Source organism: Mastacembelus armatus, unplaced genomic scaffold, assembly GCF_900324485.2.
Source record: "Mastacembelus armatus unplaced genomic scaffold, fMasArm1.2, whole genome shotgun sequence".
NCBI classification, from domain to species: domain Eukaryota; kingdom Metazoa; phylum Chordata; class Actinopteri; order Synbranchiformes; family Mastacembelidae; genus Mastacembelus; species Mastacembelus armatus.
Genome location: NW_022872940.1, coordinates 77,682 through 103,181, shown reverse-complemented (window position 1 = coordinate 103,181; position 25,500 = coordinate 77,682). Strand labels below are relative to the sequence as shown.

Sequence of the window (25,500 nt, the reverse complement as noted above, 5' to 3'; positions counted from 1 at the left end):
CACCCAGTTTGTTCCCTGATCCAAATCTCATTGTGAAGAACAAATCCACAGTGTCTCTCTAAAGTTGATCCCATAGAAATGAAAGCAGATGTGGAGCACAGAGACACACAGATGAAACCATGTGTCCAGGTGGTTGAGCTGTGTTTAGTGTCTGAGCTGCTGCTGCTGCTGCTGCTTTACCTCTGTGCTGTGCTGAGGCTGCAGCCAATAAAGCCAGAGAAGAAGATGAAGAGAGGGAAGAGACAGGAGACAGGAGAGCCTGGGGGAGCTTCCTTGGCTCAGATAGAATAAGGAGGAACAATTCAATGCATTGTTTTGCTGCACTTTGGAACTGGGTCAACAAACTTTAAGCAGGAAACTTTAAAGCTGCACAGTGACAGTATGAGCCATCAACTAGATTGATTCTGCTGTTGGCTGGAAAGCAGCTTCTCTTCCCATGTGCTGACAATAATATCATGATATAGTCAGACTATTATTACTATTATTCTGACTGTTCTCATATTATTCTTCTCATTATTATCATTCTACATTTCCCTTCAGGGATTAATCAAGTTGATCTCATCTCATTATTCTAATGAAAAGAAGAAGAATTGTCATCATCATTATCACCATCCTCATTGTCATCAACATCAGTGTCACATTGGATCTCCTTCTTTGCTTCTTTATTCAGGTTGGAGAACTGCAGGTTGTCAGAGACCAGCTGTGGTTATCTGGTCTCAGCTCTGAAATCCAACACCTCCCACTTGAGAGAACTGGACCTGAGAGGAAACAACCTGACGGATCTAGATGTGCAGCAGCTGTGTGATCTTGTCCAGACTGCAGACTGTAGCCTGCAGACTCTGAGGTCAGTAGAGGGCTGGAGTCAGTCCATGGTGCTTTCAGCAGGATTGGACTAAACCCAGCTTTATTTCTTTATTTCATTTATTTCACAAATCCATTAAAACAGATAAATACAATCATGTTGTCCATCGTCCCCAGAAGCCAGATCTTGTAAATAGGGGCCCAGACAGCATGAACCTCATTCTAACCTAAAATATTGTGTAATATCCTAAAATTCCTCAAACACCCAAACATCATAAATGACAAATAACATCCAGACATATAGACAGTGGCACTTGAAAAATAAACCATGACATTATAATGAAAATACCATAAGAACAACAAGTGATGCCACTTGACTTAGTTTTCAGATCAACAGGTTTAGGAATCAGTGTATGTTTGAAGCAACTTTCCCTTTAAGCTCTTTTTACAGCTGGACAGGGATGAAGATGCTTTAATGTTGTTTTCAAGCTTGTTCCAGATCTGTGGCCTCTACAGGTCACACTCAGACTTGGACATTGGACTTTGTGTTTCTTTCCCCTTAAGATGTGTTTATTTCTAGGACTTTGTCCATGTGAAGGAGAAGTGATAAGATCACACAGTCTGACATTGAGTTCATAAACTACATTGTACTTCAAGCATTGTGGGAAAAGTTGGTCTCAGTAAGTTTCATTAGTTTTTTCATTAGTTTCATAAAAAAGAAAGTCAGAGGGGACATTTATCTTAGTCCATGATATGACATGTAAGACTTTTTGTAATTTCTCAAGATAACTTGGATCTGTATTACACCATATAACATTACAGTAGTTTAAGTGGGGCTCAGATGGAGACTTCAAATGGAAGAAAGTGTCTCAGCTTGAAAATCAAGCCAACATGATAGTTTCTTAGCTAGTTCATCGATGTGTTGCTTAAAATGTAAATGTTCTTCAGTATGAACTCCTTAGTCTGTTTGTCCCTCTCAATAGTCCTGCCATTCATCTTAATGCAGACCTGGTCAGCATTATTTTGATTTCTATTTGTACAGAACACAGTAAATGTCAGGCTTGTAGCAGTAGACACAGAAAAGAAACACCAATACGAGACAAATTGCACATATTGATTCAGGTTTATTTCTCCAGTCAGTAAAGCAGCGTGCGTTATGGTATGACCAGTCTGTGGGGATGAGCACCGGGGAAAATCTGTGACCCTACCGCCGGTAACCTCAACGTAGTCCTGGTAGATGGTCTAAGGACCAAGTTCCCTTGGTCAGAGGGTTCAGGTGTGGAAGTCTCCTCTTGCAGAAAACAGAAACAGAAAGCACAGCTCCTTACTGGTATAAAATGAAAACGATAGTCTTTTATTCAACAACTAACAATGTTTTTTCCTCTTGAACAAAAGTCACGACTCCTGTCAAATAATGCGTTAATCCTTATCGGACCAACTGAGAGGACAAATAGTCTCCTAAACAAAAAAACTCCTCTTGGGCAAAAATGAGTGGCTGGCTCAACTTAGCAAAACTCTAAAAATCAGGAGACTCTTCTTCAGAGTAGCTTATCCAAAAAACAGTGCATTGGGACAAAAAAACAAGAAAAACAAAGTACTTAGCTGGCATGGTCAAAGCGAAGATTACCCGGCAGGGTGAAGCAGTAAGCCGAAAATACAGGAGATCGTGGGTCGAGCCGGTGGTTGTGAGCAGACAACCTGGCAGTTTGACTGTCGTGGCGAAGAAGAATATATCTGTAGACTAAAACACAAACACAGGTAAGATCAATCAGGTTAATTACTCCGTGTCTAGCGGAGAGAGCAGATCCTGTATGACCCTTCAGTCTAAAAGTCCTACCCGGAAGTCAAACTGACAATAAAATTAGTTTCATTTATATTTTAAATATTCTGTTATATTTTAACGTGTTCACCTTTTACAGTTCTGTTACAGTTTTGAAAAAAAACTGGAAAATTAGATTGTTGTGTGACAGAAATAAGGTTGTATCATCAACAAAAATTATTTTATGTAACTGTTAGGTAAATTCTTTTAACAAATAGACTCAGAGGACGAACTTCAGTAAGATTATATAGAAGTTTTACTTGCAAGGAGTAACAGTCACACAGCACCTTGGTACAGCATGAGGATCACTGGCTCTTAGCTGGGCAGCACATCATTTTAATACTATGATACAAACAGTCGTGATAAAAGAAGAAAGAGGAGGCAGTTTCCCATGAAACTGCAAAACATCTGGGTTTCGATACTAAGTGTCTTATCAGAAAGTGAAGGTCAGAACAGACTGACCTTAGGAAGAGACAAGAGGTAACAGGCCCTACTCAAAAGTGTTTTTGACTTAAAGCAGATTAACAAACTTGAGGGTAACATTTTAATTTCTCTAATAGTAACATACTTGAGGAATTAACAAAATCATCGATATATATGATAAAGAGCAGTGGCCCTAATATTGACCCCTGTGGGATCCCACACCTGATGGTCTTCTTTTAGGCGTTTACACTATTCACATACTCCCTCCCATGAACATAGCTTCTGAACCAGCTTAATGTGATGCACCTGACACCATAATGATGCAGCTTCCCTAGAAGAGTCTCAAAATCAATAGTATCAAACGCTTGACAAGTCAAGGAAAATCCCGATCCCAAGAATTGTCAGACAGGTTGTTCATTTCTTTCCACAGCCATATTGTGATGGATCAAGGACACTAAATCTATCTAAATAATCACTGAGCCTGTGATAAACAGTTTTTTTCAAATACCTTAAAAATAGTTGGCAGAACAAATCTCCTTCTCCTTTCAGCTGCTCTCTTCAGGGGTCGCCACAGCAGATCATCTGCCTCCATTTAACCCTATCCTCTGTATCCTCCTCACCCACACCAACTATCCTCATGTCCTCCTTCACTACATCCAAGAACCTCCTCTTTGGTCTTCCTCTAGGCCTCCTTCCTGGCAGCTCTAACCTCAGCATCCTTTTACCAATGTATTCACTGTCCCTCCTCTGAACATGTCCAAACCATATCAGTCTGGCTTCCCTGGCTTTTTCTCCAAAACATCTGACATGAGCTGTCCCTCTGATGTCCTCATTCCTGATCCTATCCATCCTCGTCACTCCCAGAGAGAACCTCAACATCTTCAGCTCTGCTACCTCCAGCTCTGCCTCCTGTCTTTTTCTCAGTGCCACTCTCTAACCCAGACAACATTGCTGGTCTCACCGCTGTCTTGTCCACCTTTCCTTTCATTCTTGCTGACACTCTTTTGTCACACACCACACCTGACACTTTCCTCCACCCGTTCCAACCTGCTTGCACACGTCTCTTCACTTCTTTTCCACACTCTCCGTTGCTCTGGACTGTTGACCCTAGATACTTTAAATCCTCCACATTCTTCACATCTACTCCCTGTAACCTCACCGTTCTACTTGAGTCCCTCTCATTTACACACATGTACTCTGTTTTACTGCAGCTGACCTTCATTTCTCTCCTTTCCAGAGCAAACCTCAACCTCTCTAGATTTTCCTCTACCTGCTCACTGCTCTCACTACAGATGACAATGTCATCTGGAAACATCATGGTCCACGGAGATTCCTGTCTAACCTAATCTGTCAGCCTGTCCCATCACCACAGCAAACAAGAAGGGGCTCAAAAACGATCCTTGGTGCAGTCCCACCTCCACCTTGAACTCCTCTGTCACCCCTACACCTCATCCCCAAAAACCCTGGAGTAGGGACTTTGAATGTAGGGACTTTGTCAGGGAAAACTAGAGAGTTGTCTGATATGATGGAGAGAAGAAAGGTGAAGGATATCTTGTGTGTTCAGTAGACCAGGTGGAAAGGTAGCAAGGCGTATAGATTAGGAGCAGGGTTCAAGCTGTTTTATCATGGTGTGGATGGAAAGAGAAATGGAGTAGGAGTTATCCTGAAGGAGGATTTTGCTAGGAGTGTTCTGGAGGTGAGGAGAGTGTCAGATAGGGTGATGAGTCTGAAGCTGGAAGTTGAAGGTGTGATGTTGAATGCTGTCAGTGGTTATGCCCCACAGGTTGGATGTGAGTTAGACGAGAAGGAGAAATTCTGGAGGGAGATGGATGAGGTCATGAAATCTGGCCGAGTTTATTAGCCGACCTAAAGCCTGACAATCCAGGGTGGGGACCGGGACGCAGAGACTCAGTCTAAAACGCCTCTCTGCAGTTTCCTTAGAGCCGCCGCCCCCTTCAAACCACATAGAGACTGTGTCTGCCCCTCGAACATATAAATCAAATAAATCAGAAGTTAACAGAAGAGGAGTTATTCATAAAAACTTAATAAAAATTGAGACCACTCCTCTTATTGAACAGAAAAACAGAACTGTCAAATGTGGACTATTAAATATCAGGTCTCTTTCATCTAAATCTCTGTTAGTAAATGATTTGATAACTGATCACCAAATTGACCTACTTTATCTTACTGAAACCTGGTTACAGCAGGATGAATATGTCAGTCTGAATGAATCAACCCCCCTCAGTCATAAAAATTATCATGTTCCTCGAAGCACAGGTCGAGGTGGAGGAGTAGCTGCAATCTTCCACTCAAACTTATTATTAAACTTTCATCCTCAGAACAGTTATAACTCATTTGAGAGCCTCACTCTTAGTCTCTCACATCCAAACTGGAAAACACAAAAACCAGTTCTACTTGTCATTTTGTACCGTCCACCTGTTCCTTACTCAGAGTTTTTAACTGAATTCCCTGACTTCCTGTCTGATTTAGTGCTTAGATCAGATAAAGTCATTATAGTGGGAGATTTTAACATTCATTTAGATGTTGAAAATAACGGCCTCAGCATTGCATTTAATTTTATATTAGATTCAATTGGTTTCACTCAAAATGTTAACAAACCCACCCACTGTTTTAATCACACCCTTGATCTTGTTCTGACCTATGGCATCGAAATTGAACATCTAATAGTTTTTCCCCCAAATCCTGTTTTGTCAGATCATTCTTTAATAACTTTTGAATTTAAAATGATGGATCATGCAGCGTCTGGAAGAAAATTCGACTACAGCAGATGTTTATCCGACAAAGCTGTTAATAAATTTAAGTAAATGATTCCATCTTTATTTACATCTATTCCAAGTATAAACATAGTGGAGGGCAGCTGCTTCAATCCCACTCCCTACCAAATTGATCATGTTGTTGACAGTGCTGTAACCTCACTGCGTGAAATGCTTGATTCTGTGGACCCTCTGAAAAAGAAGTTAGTGATTCAGAGAAGATTAGCCCCATAGTATAATTTACATATTCGTACCTTAAAGCAGGCATCACGAAGGCTGGAAAGGAAGTGGCGTTCCACAAATTTAGAGGAATTTTTCTAGCCTGGAAAAACAGTCTATTAACATATAAAAAAGCTCTCCATAAAGCCAGAACTGCATACTATTCATCACTAATAGAGGAAAATAAGAAAATAAGAACAATCCCAGGTTTCTTTTCAGCACTGTAGCCAGGCTGACAAAAAGTCACAGCTCTGTTGAGCCCAGTGTTCCCTTAGCTCTCAGCAGTGATGAATTTATGAGTTTCTTTACAAATAAAATCACAACTATTAGAGATAAAATTCAGCAGATGCTTCCTATATCTGCAATAAATGAATTTTCTACTACAGTAGCTCTTGAATCATCTGTAGGACCTCAGTTATGTTTAGACTGCTTCTCTCCCATAGATCTCTCTGAATTTACATCAGTAGTTGCTTCATCTAAATTACCAACGTGTCTCTTAGACCCCATCCCGACTAGACATCTTAAAGTCTGCCATTAATTAACTCATTATTATTAGACTTGGTAAATCTGTGTCTAGTATCAGGCTACATACCACAGGCCTTTAAGACTGCAGTAATCAAACCCTTACTCAAAAAACTTAGTCTTGATCCAGGAGTCTTGGCTAATTATAGACCAATATCCAACCTACCATTTATTTCTAAAATCCTAGCACTGTTAAAAGTCACCAATGATCTTCTCTTAGCCTCAAATAATGGACTTGTTTCTATACTTCTCCTAGACCTGCATTCAACACTACTGACCACAGTACAGAGACTGGAGCATGCGACTGGTATCAGGAACAGCATCAAAATGGTTTCAATCCTATTTATTGGACAGACTGCAGTTTGTTCATGTCCATGATGAACCTTCCATGTGCACAAAAGTTAGTTATTGAGTTCCACAAGGTTCTGTGCTCGGACCAATTCTGTTCACCTTGTACATGCTTCCTTTAGACAATGTCATTAGGAAGCACTCTATTGATTACCACTGCTATGTAGATGACACTCACACTGTACCTATCTATGAAACCCGATAACACAAACCAGTTAACCAGACTTCAAGCGTGTCTAACTGACATAAAGGCCTGGATGACCAGTAACTTTCTACTTTTAAATTCATAGAAAACAGAAGTTATTCTGTTTGGGCCTAAAACCCTCAGAAATAGCTTTTCTAAAAATATAGCTATTTTAGATGGCATAGCCCTGGCTTCCAGCACTACTGTGAAAAACCTTGGAGTTATTTTTGACCAGGCATGTCCTGGTCAGAAATAACTCCAAAAACTCCAATACTGCAGCAAGAGTCCTCACAGGAACTAGCAAGAGAGATCATATTTCTCCTATATTAGAGGATTCAATGGTGGAATATACATGTGAGGGGGGAGGAGAGGAAGAGAGGGGAAGGGAAGGAAGGGGAGGATTAGGGTAGGGGAGCTCAGTGCATTGATGTTCTTTGGGCAGTCTAGATCTATAGCAGCATAATGTTGGAACTGGAATTTTCTCCCTCAGTTCCGCGTGTTCATTTGATCGATAAAGCGGAGGCGGTAAATAGTCCGTTTATTAAAACACACTGAATAAAGCAGTTGCAGAGCTCTGGGTCAGAGGAAGTTGGCGTGTTCCTCTCCCACAGGTTGAGAACGGTGGGATGACCTGATGTATCACTGTTGCTATGCCTCCAGGCAGAGGTCAACCTGTCCTGCAAGACAGAGTACAACAACAAAAGCAACAGGCACATCCTATCTGATGTTATGTCTAGTTCACTTCTTGCACTGTGAGAAGCCTTGCAATTACTGAAAAACATGTTCATGTCATGCTTGCTGCTGTTTTGCACAAACCAAATGCTTTAGTTTTTGTAAAGTGCCTTGAGATGATTTGTATTGTGATTTGGCGCTATACAAATAAAATTGAATTGAATTGAATTGAATTAATGTAATAATGCCTTATACCTTAAGCTATAATGAAATAAAGCTAATATTTCCCACAATTCCCCCTTTTGATCTCTCCTCCAAGAGACCAACCCAAAAATAGGAAAACTTTTATTGTACAGCCATCGTAACGTCTTCCTCCTCCTCAACCTCCGCTGCCTCCCCCTTTAGAGTGAGCAGAGGCATCCGGAGAGCCACCTGCTGGTGGTCACAATGAGTCTGTGACAGAGAGATCTAATACAGGGAATACAACAACAACCACACCAATACCAGAGCAGTGACCATACCACCGAGAGAAATGAGAACAGACAATTGCCGTCTTCCCTTTGCCAAATGTGTGACTGAACCAATCATCCAAGGGGTTATTAATACCTGAGTGTTCATGCATCTCCCTGGACAGGGTCCATAGGCCCTTCAAAGCTTTGGTGACGGACCCATCTGGAGCTGTGTTGTTAGGGATGAAAGTACAACACAGATTCCCAAACATAGAACACACACTCCCTTTTTCAGCCAATAACATTCAGCACCATTCTGTTCTGTGCCGTCATTAGGGAAGTGGGACCCCATTGCTCCGAGAGGCCCTCAGTGGCGTCACTAGTGAGATTGGTCAATCTCAGCAGGTTGTAATGTACGTAATTGATGCAATCCACATTTTTGTTGGGAGTGTCTGGGAAGAATGCCGAAATTATAGGTACATTTACAAACCCTGTTGCCACCTGGTCTGCCAATTTGTATTCATCAGGTACCCCTCTTGGAACTCCAATTGCATCAATGTATGTGGGGCTGCCCTGTGTGAGATCAAAATTAGCCCTACGTCCCCCCGAGAGGGGAATGTGGCGGCACTGTGGGTAAGTTTCGCTGGAATTGACTGTGTGGGACCTAGGGGAAACATGGAAACCTTATTAGCATGCCCAATCAGCGCGATTGGGCTAAGCGAACCATAGCACAGGAGCCCTGCCAGGATGAGGGCAAATGTAGTTGTAGGTGTAACCCTCCTCCGCCACGGGATACCTGCCACAGGAGATGACAGAACACAGATCAAACTGAAAAGAAGTCGGGGACCCCTTGACATATTTCAACTCAATACCTCCATAATAGAGCAGACAATAGTCGCTGGTTTTTACTGCTCTCTTACCTCTTGTCACAGTGGTCTGGTCACGCTCATATTTCTCCCAAAGCAGCATTCCCACCAATGTCATTAGACTAAGCCCTACTACTACAACTATGGTAAAGTTCTTGTGTGGCTGACCCATACTGCCCTACTCTGAAACTAGCAAAGGCACTAATTCAGTAATAGCGGAAGGAAGCAATACAAGCGCAGCAAAAAATATACAAGTATAAAAATATAAAAAGTATAAAAGTACAGTATAAAATACTGGTGGCATACTAGAAGGCTTAGCAAGCAGTTTTTCTGGATCCAAAGTCTTATTTCACTCCATATGGCTGTCCACCAGTGGGACAACGAACTTGAAACCTTCTCACCTACTTATTTGAGTCCCCTTCTGTGTTTGCCTCAGCAGCCAGAGCCTCTTTAATGTCACTCAACCTTCTACCTGGCTCCTCTGCTGGTGTGCACATGCTCCAGTGACACCATACATCACCCTTCCCTTGCAGTTTCACTGCGTGGGATGTCCTCTCCCCCACTCTGAACGGTCCCATCCAGCGCGGTTCTGACCACTTGCGTTTGATGTGGTGTCATCAAATAATGCAAAGACATCGTTTACTGGCTGGAGGGCAGGTGGAAGTAAACAGCTGGAGTGTGCAGTTCAAGCCTGGCTGTAGCAATTCTTTCTCAAGGGAGGAGAACATACCAGGTCTTATCTCAGTGGAGTGAGTAGCGTTCTCCGGCTGCTACAAACCTTTCTCAAAGAAAAACAAAATCAACATAACTGTGGTCAGTGATATGACAGTCAATATGCTTATTATCAGTTTCACCCCACAAAATAGTCTAGAGGGGAAACTATTTACACTTACCGGTAAATGAACCTGCTTTTATTTTTTTATTTTTATATTCTCTTGTACCTTTACCTCAACTCGCCACTTACCGGCTCTTATGGAGCCGTGGGTACTGCTTTTATTGTTGTTCAATGTGGGTCTTTAGGGGCGAACCAACACTCCCCAGAGGTACCCCTCCTCAGGACTTTATCCCATACATCTATGGGAATGGACTCCAACCTTACGGTCCTTCTTAAGAATTTTGGTGGACCCTATCCCACCAGGGACTCTAACCCAGCGGTTTTCTCCTCCCGTCGGAGTCGATGGCAGCCATGCCGGAGGGCGTTAAGAATTTAGGCGGATCTCATCCCCCGCCAGGGACTCTAACCCAGTGGTTTCCTTCTCCCGTCGGATTAGGTGGCAACCACACCGAGGATACTACACTATACTCGAATTGTTAATTCAACCTTCTCTTATCTTTATAATTTAGCCATTTTTTCTCTGTATCTTTTCCTATTTCTCTTCTCTCTTTTCTTTTCAAACTTCACAACGTCACTTTTCTTCTTATATTTCACTTTTACTCTTATTCTTTTACTTATCTCTGTTCTTTTAACTTATTTACACAGGTTTTTTACTGGTTCATTCAGTATTTAAAAATTTGGACAGACGTGTGATTTACTATTGACACCGTATAATTTGGAATATTCAATAGCAGACTTTTAAAGATAATAGGCGTCTGCTTGCCTTTTTAAGTAGTCCCCGGACCGGTGTCAATTGCAATCGTCCGTCTGTTTTACCAACCAGTCCTCCATTACGATCACATCGGGGTCACCGAATTGTTGGAAGTGGAATTTTCTCCCTCAGCTCCACGTGTTCATTTGATCGATAAAGCAGAGGCGATAAATATGGTCTCAAATAGTCCGTTTATTAAAACATCCATTTATTATTGACTAAGGGATGGTTCAGGGTTACCTGAAGCCAGCCCTAACTATATGCTTTGTTAAAAAGGAAGGTTTTAAGTCTAGCCTTAAAAGTACAGAGACTGTCTGCCTCCTGAACCCAGACTGGGAGCTGGTTCCACAGGAGAGGAGCTTGATAGCTAAAGGCTCTGCCTCCCATTCTGCTTTTTGAAACTATGGGAACCACAAGTAGACCTGCACTCTGAAAGTGAAGTGCTCTATTGGGATAATATGGTATTATGAGGTCTTTAAGGTATGAAGGAGCTTAATCATGAAGGGATTTGTATGTTAAAAGAAGGATTTTAAATTATATTCTGTATTTTACAGGGAGCCAATGAAGAGAAGCTAATATAGGAGTTATAGGAGAAATATGATCCCTCTTGCTAATTCCCGTCAGGACTCTGGATGCAGCATTCTGGATTAACTGGAGGATTTTTTTATGGAGATATTGGGACATCCAGATAGTAATGAGTTACAGTAATCTAGCCTTGAGGTAACAAATGCATGGACTAGTTTTTCTGCATCATTTTGAGACAGGATATTCCTAATTTTGGCAATGTTGCACAAGTGAAAGAATGCAGTTCTAGAGATTTGTTTTATGTGTGAGTTAAAGGACATGTCCTGGTCAAAAATAACTCCAAGGTTTTTCATCTGCATAGCAGTGGTAATTAATAGAGTGCTTCCTAATGACATTGCCTCAAGGAAGCATGTACAGGGTGAACAGAATCGGTCCTAGCACAGAACCTTGTGAAACTCCATAACTAACTTTGTAAGTGTTGGCTGTGGGTTGTTGTGGTGGAGCTGGTGGAGTTTTAATTGATCGAGGGACAGAGGTCGTCCTCCTGGTTGGCAAAGGTAGTGGTGTTTTCTGGGGGGATGGATTCACTGGTGTTCATGATAATACCTGTGACCTTGCCAAGTTTGGGGTAAGAGGCACCATTTTGTTTTTTGTTTCCTGATTCCACCAGGGGGGGATCTTTGGCTGATGAGGTATGGGTGTTTTTGTCACTCCTCTCTTCTCTCAGAGGAGCCTTTGGCTTTTCAGATGACCGTCCAGACCCAGTCTGGGGCCTCAGAGAGTGGAGGAGGTTATCCGTCTCACTCCACATCTGCTCAGTTAAATTAAGTTATTACCCTTATTAGTCCCACAATGGGGAAATTGCATTTACACATACCCGGAGCAGTGGGCAGCCATTGCTGTGGCACGCAGGGAGCAGTTGGTGGTTCGGTGCCTTGCTCAAGACACACTCAACAGTTTATGACTTTTTGTGCTTGTTTCTCAGTCACAGCAGAGATTTGTTGCTCATTAGAATTTAGACCTGACAGTGGTTGAAACCTGTTTCTGAGCTGTATGTTTGATGATCCTACATATACTCCGGGGGAGCCACCATTATCCTTTATAATTCTGTGATGCTTTGGCACCAAATTTATTCCAGGTGGCTTCATTCTGATCAGTTCCCACTTTAGATTTCCTGAAGATATATCCTGCAGTTTTGACATAATGTGTTTTCTTTTCCATACATGTTGAAAAATAAATGATCCCTGTCTGTAGTCGCACAATAGGCCAGATTAGGTGTTAAAAAGTAAAAGCAAAATTCTCACTAAAATTTCAAGTCCAGTTAAAGAGGGTAAAATAATGTTTATAAAGTTTATTATAAAACCATTGGATAAAAATGAAAAGGAATAAAAGCAAAGTAAAGCTGGCAAGAGCAAGCAGAAAAGCATCTGCACTCTTCAGAAGCAGGAAGAAAAGAGAATTGTCTGTTCTGTGCTTGCTGCAGTACTGACGAGTTTGAGGTGATGAGTGACGAGTTTTGAGCTCAGCCTCTGGAGCCTGGATCAACTGGTTCTAGAGAGACCAGGAAAAGCAGGAATCCAGTTTCATATAGGATATTTAACAGCAGTGACCCTCAGCACCACTAGTGCATGTGAGGATGTTGTTTCATCTTCCTGCTGTCACTGCCAGTAAAAAACTTCTGTTCACTAAATAATAGAGAAGGACAAAAATCACATATTGTGGTGTTTCTCAAAAAAAATCCCAGATTATTTTCCCCAAAGGTTCAGGCCTGGATCCTAATGTGGTCTCAGTCTGTGTATCTTTATGGAACGTCAGCTAACTAGTTTCCTTGGCTGACGTCACTCAGCTCATTACATGAGTATTTATGAAAGTTAGCTAAAGTTAGCTTAGCAATGTCTGGTTATAAAATGACGTCAGGCTGTGTCAGTTAGATCTCCTCTCTGTCTGCTGTTGCTATGGTTACCAGCCAATTGTCAGCATCCTGCTTATCCCAGTGGGTGGTTCTGACTTCAGCTCCATCCTGAGTTCTGTCCCATCTTGCTCTCAGCGTCTCTGACAGCTGTCAGTCCCAGAGAAAAGCACAGTCCTGTAGAATCTTTGAAACTTCCTGGTTGTGGAGCAGGATCAGCAGTTTGTGGACTCAGAGCTCCAGAGACAGAGAACTGATCAGTGACTGATGGGATATCAATAAAACCATGTTTGTGTTTGCAGATGTCGGTATCGCAGACAAAAACCAGGTTCTCCAGGATCCATCTGTCTGTCTATGAAGAAGGACTGTTCCAAAGGAGTCTTCAGTCCTGAACTTGGACCCCCAGACACCAAGTAAGAGCCTGTTTCTACTGTGAACTGACTGTTCCACCAGTGTGTGATTGGTGAATGGGCAAAGAGTGTAAAAACCACTTGAGTTGACTTGAGTGTAGAAAAGTCCTATTGAAGTATAAGACCATTCACCTTTACCATTCAGGTGGTCTGTGATCTTACCAGGCCACTTCATAGCCCAGGTCTGCTGTTAGGAAAACCCTTCCCTGGTTTCGAGAGGAACCAGCTGAGGTGGCCCGGGCATCTGTTCTGGATCTGTTCTTCATCCCACCTACTCCTCTCATCTTGCTTTTCGGAGTTGACATTTTTACCATTACGTCCAGAGTCAGATTCCGTCTTCCTCTCAGTGTCTCTGACAGGTGTCTGTCCCAGCGAAAAGCTCAGTCCTTTAGAAACTTCCAGGTTGTGGAGCAGGATCAGCAGTTTATTGGAGAGCTTTGTGTTCTGGCTTCATCCTTCTGGTAGAGGGAGAAGACCAGGGGGGAGAGCACACATCCCTGGGGGGCTCCTGATTGAGCAGGTGCTGGATGTGGTTCTGCCCAGCTGCCTCCAGTCAGTCAGAAAGCTGGTTATCCACTGAAAGGTCAGGGCTGGCACAGTGAGCTGGGTGAGTTTGGACCAGAGGATGTCTGGACAATGGTGTTGAATGCCAAGCTGAAGTCCACAAACAGGATCCATGCATAGGTCCCCGAGCAGATGATGTAATGCTGGGCCACGTTGACTGCTACTTCACCTGATTTACATACTCTCACCTAATGAGCCTATGGAACTAGGGGTGGACTGAAGCCAACCTGAAAGATATAGTAAACGTTCCAGTCCAGCTTTCCCTCAGACTGATGAAGCCACCTGGATGAGTAGTGAAACTTTCGACCTAAAAACTAGAAGTCCAGTTGTCATAACTCAACCTCTAGATAACTTCAGCTGGACTGAGAATCTTCACAGACATTAAAGCTGTAGATGCAGTTTGTCCCTTTAATGCTTCAGTTGATTAACAACACACACACATAATAATGAGACTAAGTCAAACTAAAGCAGTTGAGGAAATAGAAACACATCTTTCCACATGTAGAGCAGCTCAGGCCTCTGGCTGTTCTAAATAGAGCTCAGCCTGTGTCTACAGTGGCAGTGACTGAAAACATCCTAGTTGTTCCCAGCGTTATGTTTGCAATCCCCTGGTGCTGCTGTTGCATCAGGAATGCAGTGGTTGAAACCCTTCCAAAAAACTCCAACATGCAGTTCTCCTTCAGTTTCCTGCTGTTATTGTGCAGCTTTGAAGGGATTGATCCACTTCCAGACGTGGTGTCATTGATGCACTTTGGAAAAGGAAGTTGGTTCTTTTTCATTGAGTTAGTAAAATTATTCCATCTCCTTTGTTCAGACTGAGGAGTCTCATTGTTTGATAAGTTTATTTCTGCTGTCACATGGAAATGTTTCTGTCTTATCACTTTTTCTGTTTCTCACCATATTTCTCTTCTTCTTTCCCTCAATGAACATCTCACTGGATCATCTTGATGTTGAGCTGCAAACCTTTGCAAACTGACAAACTCAGTGTTGAATGTTGATCAGATTCCAAACTTCATTATCAGCCAGTTCAGCTGTGGAGGAAAACTGATTTAAAACCAACTGGGAGACAGCTGGGAGTTTCCAGCTTCTGTCCAGTCAAACAATAAGAAAGTTTCCTCACTCAACATGTCTCCACCTCAACTAATCCCAGTTTGCTTCATGTCCACAGGGACAGGAGCAGGACTCAGGTCTCTGAGGAGCAGCGCCTGTCCAGCTGTGCTTTGTGTCAGGATGTCCTGAAGGATCCAGTCTCTACCAGCTGTGGACACTGGTTCTGCAGAGGGTGCATCACCTCATACTGGGACCAGTCTGGTTCACCAGGAGACTGTCCCTGTCCCCAGTGTGGAAAAAGACCCAGAACAGGTAGGACTCACTGATTGTTCTACATTTGAGTTGGTCCTTCACAGTCGAGATTCTGTGTCACACAAACGTCTGTTTGATTGGACCCTTTTTCTTGTCTTCCAGTGGACTCTGGTCTGCAGGAGGTTTTAGATCAACATAAGACCAGTGTGAGGACGAGATGTGTACGTGTGACTGAAGGACCTGATGCAACAGGAAGTGGAACCCTCCTCAACAGGATCTACACTGAGCTCTACATCACAGAGGGACTGAGTAAAGAGGTTAATACCCAACATGAGGTCAGGCAGCTGGAGACCACTTCCAAGATGGAGAACCTCCATGACACTCCAATCAAGTGCCACGAGATCTTTAAAGCCTGCCCTGACCAGCAGAGACCCATCAGAGTGGTTCTGACCAACGGCGTCGCTGGTGTTGGAAAAACCTTCTCAGTGCAGAAGTTCAGTCTGGATTGGGCAGAGGGCTCAGAAAACCAAGACGTCCGTCTGCTGGTCCTGCTTTCGTTCAGGGAGCTGAACCTGATCAAAGATGAGCAGATCAGTCTTCTCAGGCTGCTCCATGTTTTCCATCCAACATTACAGAAGGTCACAGCAGAGCAGCTGGCTGTCTGTAAAGTTCTGTTCATCTTTGACGGCCTGGATGAAAGCAGACTTTCACTGGATTTCAACAACAGGAAGGTGGTTTCTGATGTCACACAGGAGGCCTCGGTCAACGAGCTGCTGAAAAACCTCATCCAGGGGAATCTGCTTCCCTCGGCTCTGATCTGGATAACTTCTCGACCTGCTGCAGCCAGTCAGATTTCTCCTACATGTGTGGACAGGCTGACAGAAGTCCGAGGCTTCACTGACGCCCAGAAGCACGAGTACTTCAGGAGGAGGTCCAGGGATGAAGAGCTGTCCAGCAGAATCATGTCACACATCAAGGCATCCAGGAGCCTCCACATCATGTGTCAAATCCCACTCTTCTGCTGGATCACTGCTACAGTTCTGGAGCACATGTTGATCACAGAGCAGAGAGGAGAGCTGCCCAAGACCCTGACTGACCTGTACTCACACTTCCTGCTGGTTCAGACAAACAGGAAGAAGCACAAGTACCATGAGGGACATGAGATGAGTCCATGGCAGCTGACAGAGGCTGACAGGGAAGTTCTTCTGAAGCTGGGGAGGCTGGCGTTTGAACATCTGGAGGAAGGAAACATCATGTTCTACGAAGAAGACCTGGAGCAGTGTGGTCTGGATGTCCCAGAGGCCTCGGTGTACTCAGGAGTCTGTACAGAGATCTTCAAAAGAGAGAGTGTGATCTTCCAGAAATCAGTCTACTGCTTTGTTCATCTGAGTGTTCAGGAGTTTCTGGCTGCAGTCTACATGGTCCACTGTTACACTGACAGGAAGACACAGGTACTGGAGAAGTTCCTGGGGGGGAAGATGTACTCCCATATTGAATATAAAGATAGATACCTTCATGTGACAGTCATGTCCCTGGAAAAACATACAACATTGGATGACTTCCTCAAAATAATGATGGCAAAATCCCTGGACAGTAAAAGTGGCCACCTGGACCTGTTTGTTCGCTTCCTTCATGGACTCTGTCTGGAGTCCAACCAGAGAGTCTTAGGAGGCCTGCTGGTTCAGACAGAAACCAGTCCAGAAACCATCCAGAGAGCCATCAACAACCTGAGGGAGATGAATAGAGATGATATCTCTCCTGACAGAAGCATCAACATCTTCCACTGTCTGATGGAGCTGAACGACCACTCAATCCATCAGGAGATCCAAGAGTTCCTGAAGTCAGGGAACAGATCAGAGAAGAGACTTTCTGAGATCCAGTGCTCAGCTCTGGCCTACATGCTGCAGATGTCAGAGGAGGTTCTGGATGAGTTGGACCTGAAGAAGTACAACACATCAGACCAGGGACGACGGAGACTGATTCCAGCTGTGAGGAACTGCAGAAAGGCGAAGTAAGTCCAGATGTGCCCAAGTGAAAAAAATCTATTTTTGTATAATTTCTAAAAGTATATTGAGTATACTTTTGAAATACTTTTAAATGCTTGAAGTTGTGTTAAAATGAAACCAGTGAAGTTGCTGGAAGCTGCACTATAAATCTGCTTTAGTACATGAAAAACCTATTTTTCACATATTATTGGGTACTTTTGCTGCCCAAAATACTACACTACTGTTAAAATATACATGAAACATTTGAAGTTGACTTGTTGTAAATGTCAAAAATCTATAGTGACATTAAACTGACAGTGTATTACTAATAGACTTTGAGCCAAAGTAAATGTACTTGAAATATACTCTGAACTCATTTGAACTATGTATGAAATACAATAGAATGAGGTTTGAAATGTGAAAAAAGTATGCAAAGTATATTTTTCAAAGTATTTGAGTATTTGTTGTGAAAACGAGCCACTGACTTTGTGTTAAATTGCAACCAAGTTGAACACATTGCATTAAAAGACGCAATGATATTGGATTGATATTCCTAGTAAATATAAGTCCACTATAAGCATCATTGTGTGTTTAATAAATACACCAACAATGCCCTCTGAATGGATTCTCCAAACACTGAGTCTGAAATGTAGATACTTTACTTCGATTCCAATCCAATGATGTTGGACTAAAAGCACTACTTCCTGTTAGCATGTTCTCAAATGCTCTTACTTTGAAAATTCCAGTGCACTTTGAAGACGTTCTAAAAGAATTGAAAATAATCTGAACTCCTACACAAAGTCCAAAACCCGTCAGTCCAACAAATATTGATTTGAACTCTAACACTATTAAATCCAGCCATTTAAGGGCTTTGGAACAAAACAAGTCATTCAAGGTAACAACAATAACAATAAACAGGAACAACAGTTTGTGTTTTCTAGTAGTGAGGTCAAAGTATTATTTGGCTGCACCACTATGGGACTAACATGGATTTTAGTGATCTTCAGGATTCTGCATAGTTCTCCGAAGAATTCTGTCCAAACATCCAAAATACATGAAGTAAACATGTAGTATGAAAGAGTATTTTGAAGTGAACCTTTGTCCACAGGAATTAGACCACTTCCAAGAGTCCACTTTACCACAGCCAGGAACACATACATTGTGTACTTTAAATAAGTCTACTGAAATAGAGCTCAAGTTAAATGGAGGCATAGTATTATATTTGGAAGAGAATGAGACAATTTGAAGTAAAAACACAAACCATGAACAGACCTTTAGAAAATATCAGTAAATATACTTCAAAATCTGTTGAAAGTAAAGTGCACTTTGAAGAAATCTGCTAAATGACTAATGAAGTAATGAGATCATTTCAATATACTTTGCAAACATTTACTTTGAATCTGCTTTTTTTTGTCTCAGTAACTCTTTGACTAATCTTGTACTTTCTAGACTCACCAAAAATGTACTTTTACTACGTTTCAACACAAGCACAAATACACTTGGTAAAATGTGTGAACACACTTTATCTGCTAAAAGTAGAATTGAAGTCTGAAACAATAGATTGATTTTTCACTTGGGTGATCATCACCATAATGTTCCTCTTGTTTATTGTGAGAATGACAGCAGCTGGATTTTGTCCCAGATGTTCTTGAGCTGTTCCAAATGGTGTCAGTCCAAAAGCTGCAGATGTTCCTGTTGTTTTTTTCTCTCTGTCCAGTGAATGAACACAGTTCTTCTTTTTCTTTCCAATGGTTTTTCCATGGGACACATTTTTCTCCTGTTTCTCTTCACACACTGATGTTTTTCTGCCACATGTGAACAAATGTCCAACATTGGAATAAACAGGGACAGGCCTGTTGTGGAAGTTCCAAAGGAACTGAGTTTTCTCTGCTTCCTGTCCAAGATGAAAGCAGAACAAATATGAAGCGTGTGCAGTGTGACAGAGAGTGAGAAGAATTCTTATTTCATGTCCAACCCACTGAGAGAAGATCAGCTGAACCACTGATGTGAAGACACAACAGGACATGTCCCTGTTTGACATCAAGTGATTCAACTCAATATATTGTCTCTGTCATAATAACAGCTTTTCTAATATATGTGTCCTCGCAGACTTTCTCACTGTGGACTCTCAGAGACTCACTGTGAAGTCGTGGCCTCAGCTCTGAAGTCCAACCCCTCCCATCTGACAGAACTGGACTTGAGTATGAACCTTAACCTGCAGGATCCAGGAGTGCAGCAGCTGTGTGGTGGACTGCAGAGTCCACACTGTAGACTGGAGACTCTGAGGTCAGTTGACTGACTGTTCCTATTGTAGATCTTAGATGTTGAATCCACAACTGAAGCTCCTGTGAATGTTGGTTGTTCCATTCAGTGTTTTCATTGTTCTTCTATTCTCAGCAGACTAAGAATGATTCCTTCAGTTTCACTTCATTTCACTGAGCTGTCTTCAATAATGTGTGTTCACTCATATTGAATAGTCATAATAATGATGTGTTTCTTTCAATAGAAGCTTTGAAGAACAGAGTGTCCCAAAAATGTCATCTGTCAGGAAGTTGTTCTGAATCCTTTGTGTTTCTAAACAAACTGTGGAAACAGTCCAAAGCTGAAACTGTTTCAACTGAAACTGTCCAGTGTTTGTCCAAGTTTTGATCCCAACAATATGTCAATATTGGACCAGACTAATATCTGACATCCTCCTGAGAGCCAGAAGGAAAAAGGTTGGAATATTTCCATTTTGGAATAGAAGTGAAGACTTTGGGACGTGAGAAACAAAGTCCTACTTCTTTCTGGGGAATAACACGTCCCTGTAGTGGACATTGGGTCTTGCTTTTTCCCAAAAACCACACAATAAGCATCAGTTTGCTGACGATAATGTTGGATTTTCTCTGCATTTCTATCTGCTTTTTCTCACTGAAACTCAGAGAAAACATGTGACACAGTCAGTTGTCAACAATCTATGAATGGCATTCCAAAGCTTGTGTTTAGTGGCCAATGACACAGTGGGGCTCAGTCCCAACACAAGGACATGATCTGGTCTGTGCATTGGGATTGGGCCATTAGAAAGCAGTTCTCAGCCTGTTGTCATTGCCAAGGCCTCAAATCCTGATGCTGTGTGAAGAAGCTTTGAGTAGTTTTTGTTCCTGAACTGAAGCCAGCAGCTTTTGGTCCTGACACTGTCCACCCAGTTTGTTCCCTAATCCAAATCTCATTGTGAAGAACAAATCCACAGTGTCTCTATAAAGTTGATCCCATAGAAATGAAAGCAGATGTGGAGCACAGAGACACACAGATGAAATCATGTGTCCAGGTGGTTGAGCTGTGTTTAGTGTCTGAGCTGCTGCTGCTGCTGCTGCTGCTTTACCTCTGTGCTGTGCTGAGGCTGCAGCCAATAAAGCCAGAGAAGAAGATGCAGAGATGGAAGAGACAGGAGACAGGAGAGCCTGGGGGAGCTTCCTTGGCTCAGATAGAATAAGGAGGAACAATTCAATGCATTGTTTTGCTGCACTTTGGAACTGGGTCAACAAACTTTAAGCAGGAAACTTTAAAGCTGCACAGTGACAGTATGAGCCATCAACTAGATTGATTCTGCTGTTGGCTGGAAAGCAGCTTCTCTTCCCATGTGCTGACAATAATATCATGATATAGTCAGACTATTATTACTATTATTCTGACTGTTCTCATATTATTCTTCTCATTATTATCATTCTACATTTCCCTTCAGGGATTAATCAAGTTGATCTCATCTCTTTATTCTAATGAAAAGAAGAAGAATTGTAATCATCATCATCACCATCCTCATTGTCATCAACATCAGTGTCACATTGGATCTCCTTCTTTGCTTCTTTATTTAGGTTGAGGGGCTGCAGGTTGTCAAAGATCAGCTGTGGTTATCTGGTCTCAGCTCTGAAGTCCAACCCCTCCCATCTGACAGAACTGGACCTGAGTCTGAACAATCTGCAGGATCCAGCAGTGCAGCAGCTTTGTGGTGGACTGCAGAGTCCAGACTGTAGACTGGAGACTCTGAGGTCAGACCCCATGTTTAGGTTGTGTGCTGAGATGAATGTGATGTGAAATTTGTGCTGACACTAAACTGCAGACATGAGGCTGATATTAGACTGATCTACACTGAGGCTCTTCATGGGAAAGGCTGTTTTCTCTCTCAGAGAAATGTGGCTGCACAACATGAGTTTGTATAGATGGAGCCACAGGTAGAGCTCTGCCAGCTCCACCTGTGGCTCCCTACCTGTGTTTCAGAGCTGAAGGCTGAAGTCTCCTTCTTCTCCTTTTGGCTGCTCCCTTTAGGGGTCGCCACAGCGAATCATCTGCCTCCATTTAACCCTATCCTCTGTATCCTCCTCACCCACACCAACTATCCTCATGTCCTCCTTCACTACATCCAAGAACCTCCTCTTTGGTCTTCCTCTAGGCCTCCTTCCTGGCAGCTCTAACCTCAGCATCCTTTTACCAATGTATTCACTGTCCCTCCTCTGAACATGTCCAAACCATCTCAATCTGGCTTCCCTGGCTTTTTCTCCAAAACATCTGACATGAGCTGTCCCTCTGATGTCCTCATTCCTGATCCTATCCATCCTCGTCACTCCCAGAGAGAACCTCAACATCTTCAGCTCTACTACCTCCAGCTCTGCCTCCTGTCTTTTTCTCAGTGCCACTCTCTAAACCAGACAACATTGCTGGTCTCACCACTGTCTTGTCCACCTTTCCTTTCATTCTTGCTGACACTCTTTTGTCACACATCACACCTGACACTTTCCTCCACCCGTTCCAACCTGCTTGCACACGTCTCTTCACTTCTTTTCTACACTCTCCATTGCTCTGGACTGTTGACCCTAGGTACTTAAAATCCTCCACCTTCTTCACCTCTACTCCCTGTAACCTCACTGTTCTACTTGAGCCCTCTCATTTACACACATGTACTCTGTTTTACTGCACCATGACAATGTCATCTGCAAACATCATGATCCACAGAGATTCCTGTCTAACCTCATCTGTCAGCCTGTCCATCACCACAGCAAACAAGAAGGGGCTCAAAGCCGATCCTTGGTGCAGTCCCACCTCCACCTTGAACTCCTCTGTCACCCATACAGCACACCTCACCACTGTCTTACAGCTCTCATACATGTCCACTCGAACATACTTCTCTGCCACTCCAGACTTCCTCATCCAAAACCACAGCTCCTCTCTCTACACCCTGTCATACGCTTTTTCCAAATCTACAAAGACACAATGCAGCTCCTTCTGGCCTTCCCTGTACTTCTCCATCAGCATTCTCAAAGCAAATATTGCATCTGTGGTTCTCTTTCTTTGCATGAAACCATACTGCTGCTCACAAATGCTCACTTCTGACCCTAGCCTAGCCTCCACTACTCTTTCCCATAACTTCACTGTGTGACTCATCAACTTTATTCCTCTGTATTTTCCACAACTCTGCAGGTCTCCCTTGTTCTTAAAGATGGGCACCAGTACACTTCTCCTCCATTCCTCAGGCATCTTCTCACTCTCCAAGATCTTGTTAAGTAGCCCAGTCAAAAACTCTACTGCCACCTCTCCTAAACACTTCCATACTTCCCCAGGTATGTCATGAGGACCAACTGCCTTTCCACTTTTCATCCTCTTCAACACCTTCCTTACTTCATCCCTACTGATCTCTGCTACTTCCTGCTCCACAACAGTCACCTCTTCTACTCTGTGCTCTCTAACATTTTCCTCATTCATCAACTCTTCAAAGTATTCCTTCCATCTTTCCATCACACTTGTGGCATCTGTCAACACATTTCCATCCCTGTCCTTGATCACCCTGACCTGCTGCACATCCTTCCCATCTCTGTCTCTCTGCCTCGCCAACCTGTTCAAATCCACCTCTCCCTCCTTAGTGTCCAACCTATCATACAAATCCTCATATGCCCTTTGTTTGGCTTTTGCCACCTCTACCTTCACCTTACGCTGCATCTCCCTGTACTCCTGTCTGTTCTCTTCTGTCCTCTGTGTCCCACTTCTTCTTAGCTAACCTTTTCCTCTTAACACACTCCTGAACTTCCTCATTCCACCATCAACTCTCCTTATCTGCTTTCCTCTGTCCAGATGACACACGAAGTACCCTCCTACCTGTCTCCCTGATCACTTTAGCTGTAGCTGTCCAGTCATCTGGAAGAACCTCCTGACCTCCCAGAGCTCCTCGCTGAAAGCCCCACAACACTCCTCCTTTTTCAACTTCCACCACTTGGTCCTCTGCTCTGCCCTTGTCCTCTTCATCTTCCTCACCACCAGAGTCATCCTACACACCACCATCCTATGCTGTCTGGCTACTCTCTCTCCAACCACTACTTTGCAGTCACTGATGTCTTTCAGGTTGGAACGTCTGCACAAGATGTAATCAACTTGTGTGCTCCTACCTCCACTCTTATATGTCGCCCTATGCTCCTCCCTTTTCTGGAAAAATGTGTTCACTACAGCCATTTCCATCCTTTTTGAGAAGTCTACCACCATCTGTCCTTCTGCTTTCCTGTCCTGCATACCAAACTTACCCATCACTTCCTCGTCACCTCTGTTTCCCTCACCAACATGTCCGTTGAAGTCTGCCCCAATCATCACTCTCTCACCACTAGGGATACCCTGAATCACCTCATCCATATCCCTCCAGAATTTCTCCTTCTCGTCTAACTCACTGACACTCTCTTCACCTCCAGAACATTCCTAGCAAAATCCTCCTTCAGGATAACTCCTACTCCATTCCTCTTTCCATCCACACCATGATAAAACAGCTTGAACCCTGCTCCTAATCTTTAAGCCTTGCTACCTTTCTACCTGGTCTCCTGAACACACAAGATATCCTTCACCTTTCTTCTCTCCATCATATCAGCCAACTCTCTAGATTTCCCTGACAAAGTTCCTATATTCAAAGTCCCTATTCTAAGTCCTACACTCCTGCCCTTCCTCTTACCTCTTTGCCTACGAACACGCCTTTCTCCTCTCCTTCTTCGATCAACAGTAGTCCACCCTGTAAGTCAACAGTACCAGTGGAGGTTGTGTTAATCCGGGCCGCGACCGATCCTGTATGGAAGTCATATTTGTGATTCGCATGTTTGATTTGGCTGAAATTTTACATCGGATGCCCTTCCTGACACAACCCTCTGCATTTACCTGGACTTGGGACTGGCACATGGAGACACTGGATTGTGCCCCCCTGTGGTTGCATTAGTTTCAGAGCTGAAGTCACTCCGTCTTTATTGAAACAGCAGCATGTTGGCATTCATATTAATGACAGCTCTTTGTCCCTTTTTGGATGGGACTGCTTTGAACCTGCATCCTGTTGGCTTCAGCGGTTTGGAGTTTCCACTTTCTAAACTTCTACTTTCTAAACCTTCTTCAGCTCTGAACACATCCTAAAACATTCAACACTTTCAAGCAGGAACTTTGGTTTCTAACGTCACATCTTTGGTTCTTTATTCAGGTTGAGGAGCTGCAGTTTGTCAGACACCAGCTGTGGTTATCTGGTCTCAGCTCTGATGTGCAACCCCTCCTATCTGAGAGAACTGGATCTGAGAGGAAACAACCTGAAGGATCCAGCAGTGCAGCAGCTGTGTGATCTTGTCCAGAGTTCAGACTGTAGCCTGCAGACTCTGAGGTCAGTAGAGGGCTAGAGTCAGTCCGTGGTGCTTTCAGCAGGATTGGACTAAACCCAGTCAGTATCAAAGCAAAGATCCAGAATTTCCTGTAAAGCTCCAACCTTCTCAGTGAAGCTGTGAGAGGAGAACAGGGACAGGCTTCAGGATTGGACAGAAAGACAGAGAGAGAGACAACAGTCAGCCAATCAGATCAGCCAGAAGCTTGTTGTGATCATGTGTTTGAGTTGATGTGAAGACGACTGTTGCTGATGAAGTCAGTGAGTCAGGAACACAAAAACAGTCTTTTATCCAGATCAATGTCAGGCAGCTGAGCTTGAGCTTAATTACTGCATTTCAGTCCAACAAACACTGGTTCACTTTGGCCTGGTCGGTCATCATGGAAACTGGGTCCCAGTCTGAACCAAATCCTGGTTCACCTTAAAGTCACAGTGAAGACCAGAGCAGTGGGCTGAGTCATAGGTTCTGTCAGAGGTCATGTGGGCTCTGAATCAGCAAATCA

General features: G+C 43.2%; 1 protein-coding gene across 1 annotated transcript; it reads left to right on the top strand.

Annotated features, from left to right (window-relative positions):
• The first annotated feature begins 705 nt into the window (after positions 1-705).
• Positions 706-25,048, top strand: LOC113143890 (NLR family CARD domain-containing protein 3-like). The gene is made up of 7 exons (XM_026329511.1): positions 706-844; positions 13,400-13,510; positions 15,240-15,433; positions 15,536-17,384; positions 19,468-19,644; positions 21,210-21,383; positions 24,827-25,048. The coding sequence occupies exons 2-7, from the start codon at positions 13,452-13,454 to the stop codon at positions 25,014-25,016; spliced, it is 2,643 nt and encodes an 880-aa protein (XP_026185296.1). The 5' UTR covers positions 706-844; positions 13,400-13,451; the 3' UTR covers positions 25,017-25,048.
• The last annotated feature ends 452 nt before the right edge of the window (positions 25,049-25,500 follow it).

Bases quoted from the DNA above. Each gene is read 5' to 3' on its own strand.
- LOC113143890 (XM_026329511.1), top strand. From the start codon at position 13,452: ATGAAGAAGGACTGTTCCAAAGGAGTCTTCAGTCCTGAACTTGGACCC. The intron at 17,385-19,467 runs GTAAGTCCAGAT...GTGTCCTCGCAG, and splicing joins AGGAACTGCAGAAAGGCGAA to ACTTTCTCACTGTGGACTCT. The intron at 19,645-21,209 runs GTCAGTTGACTG...TTCTTTATTTAG, and splicing joins TGTAGACTGGAGACTCTGAG to GTTGAGGGGCTGCAGGTTGT.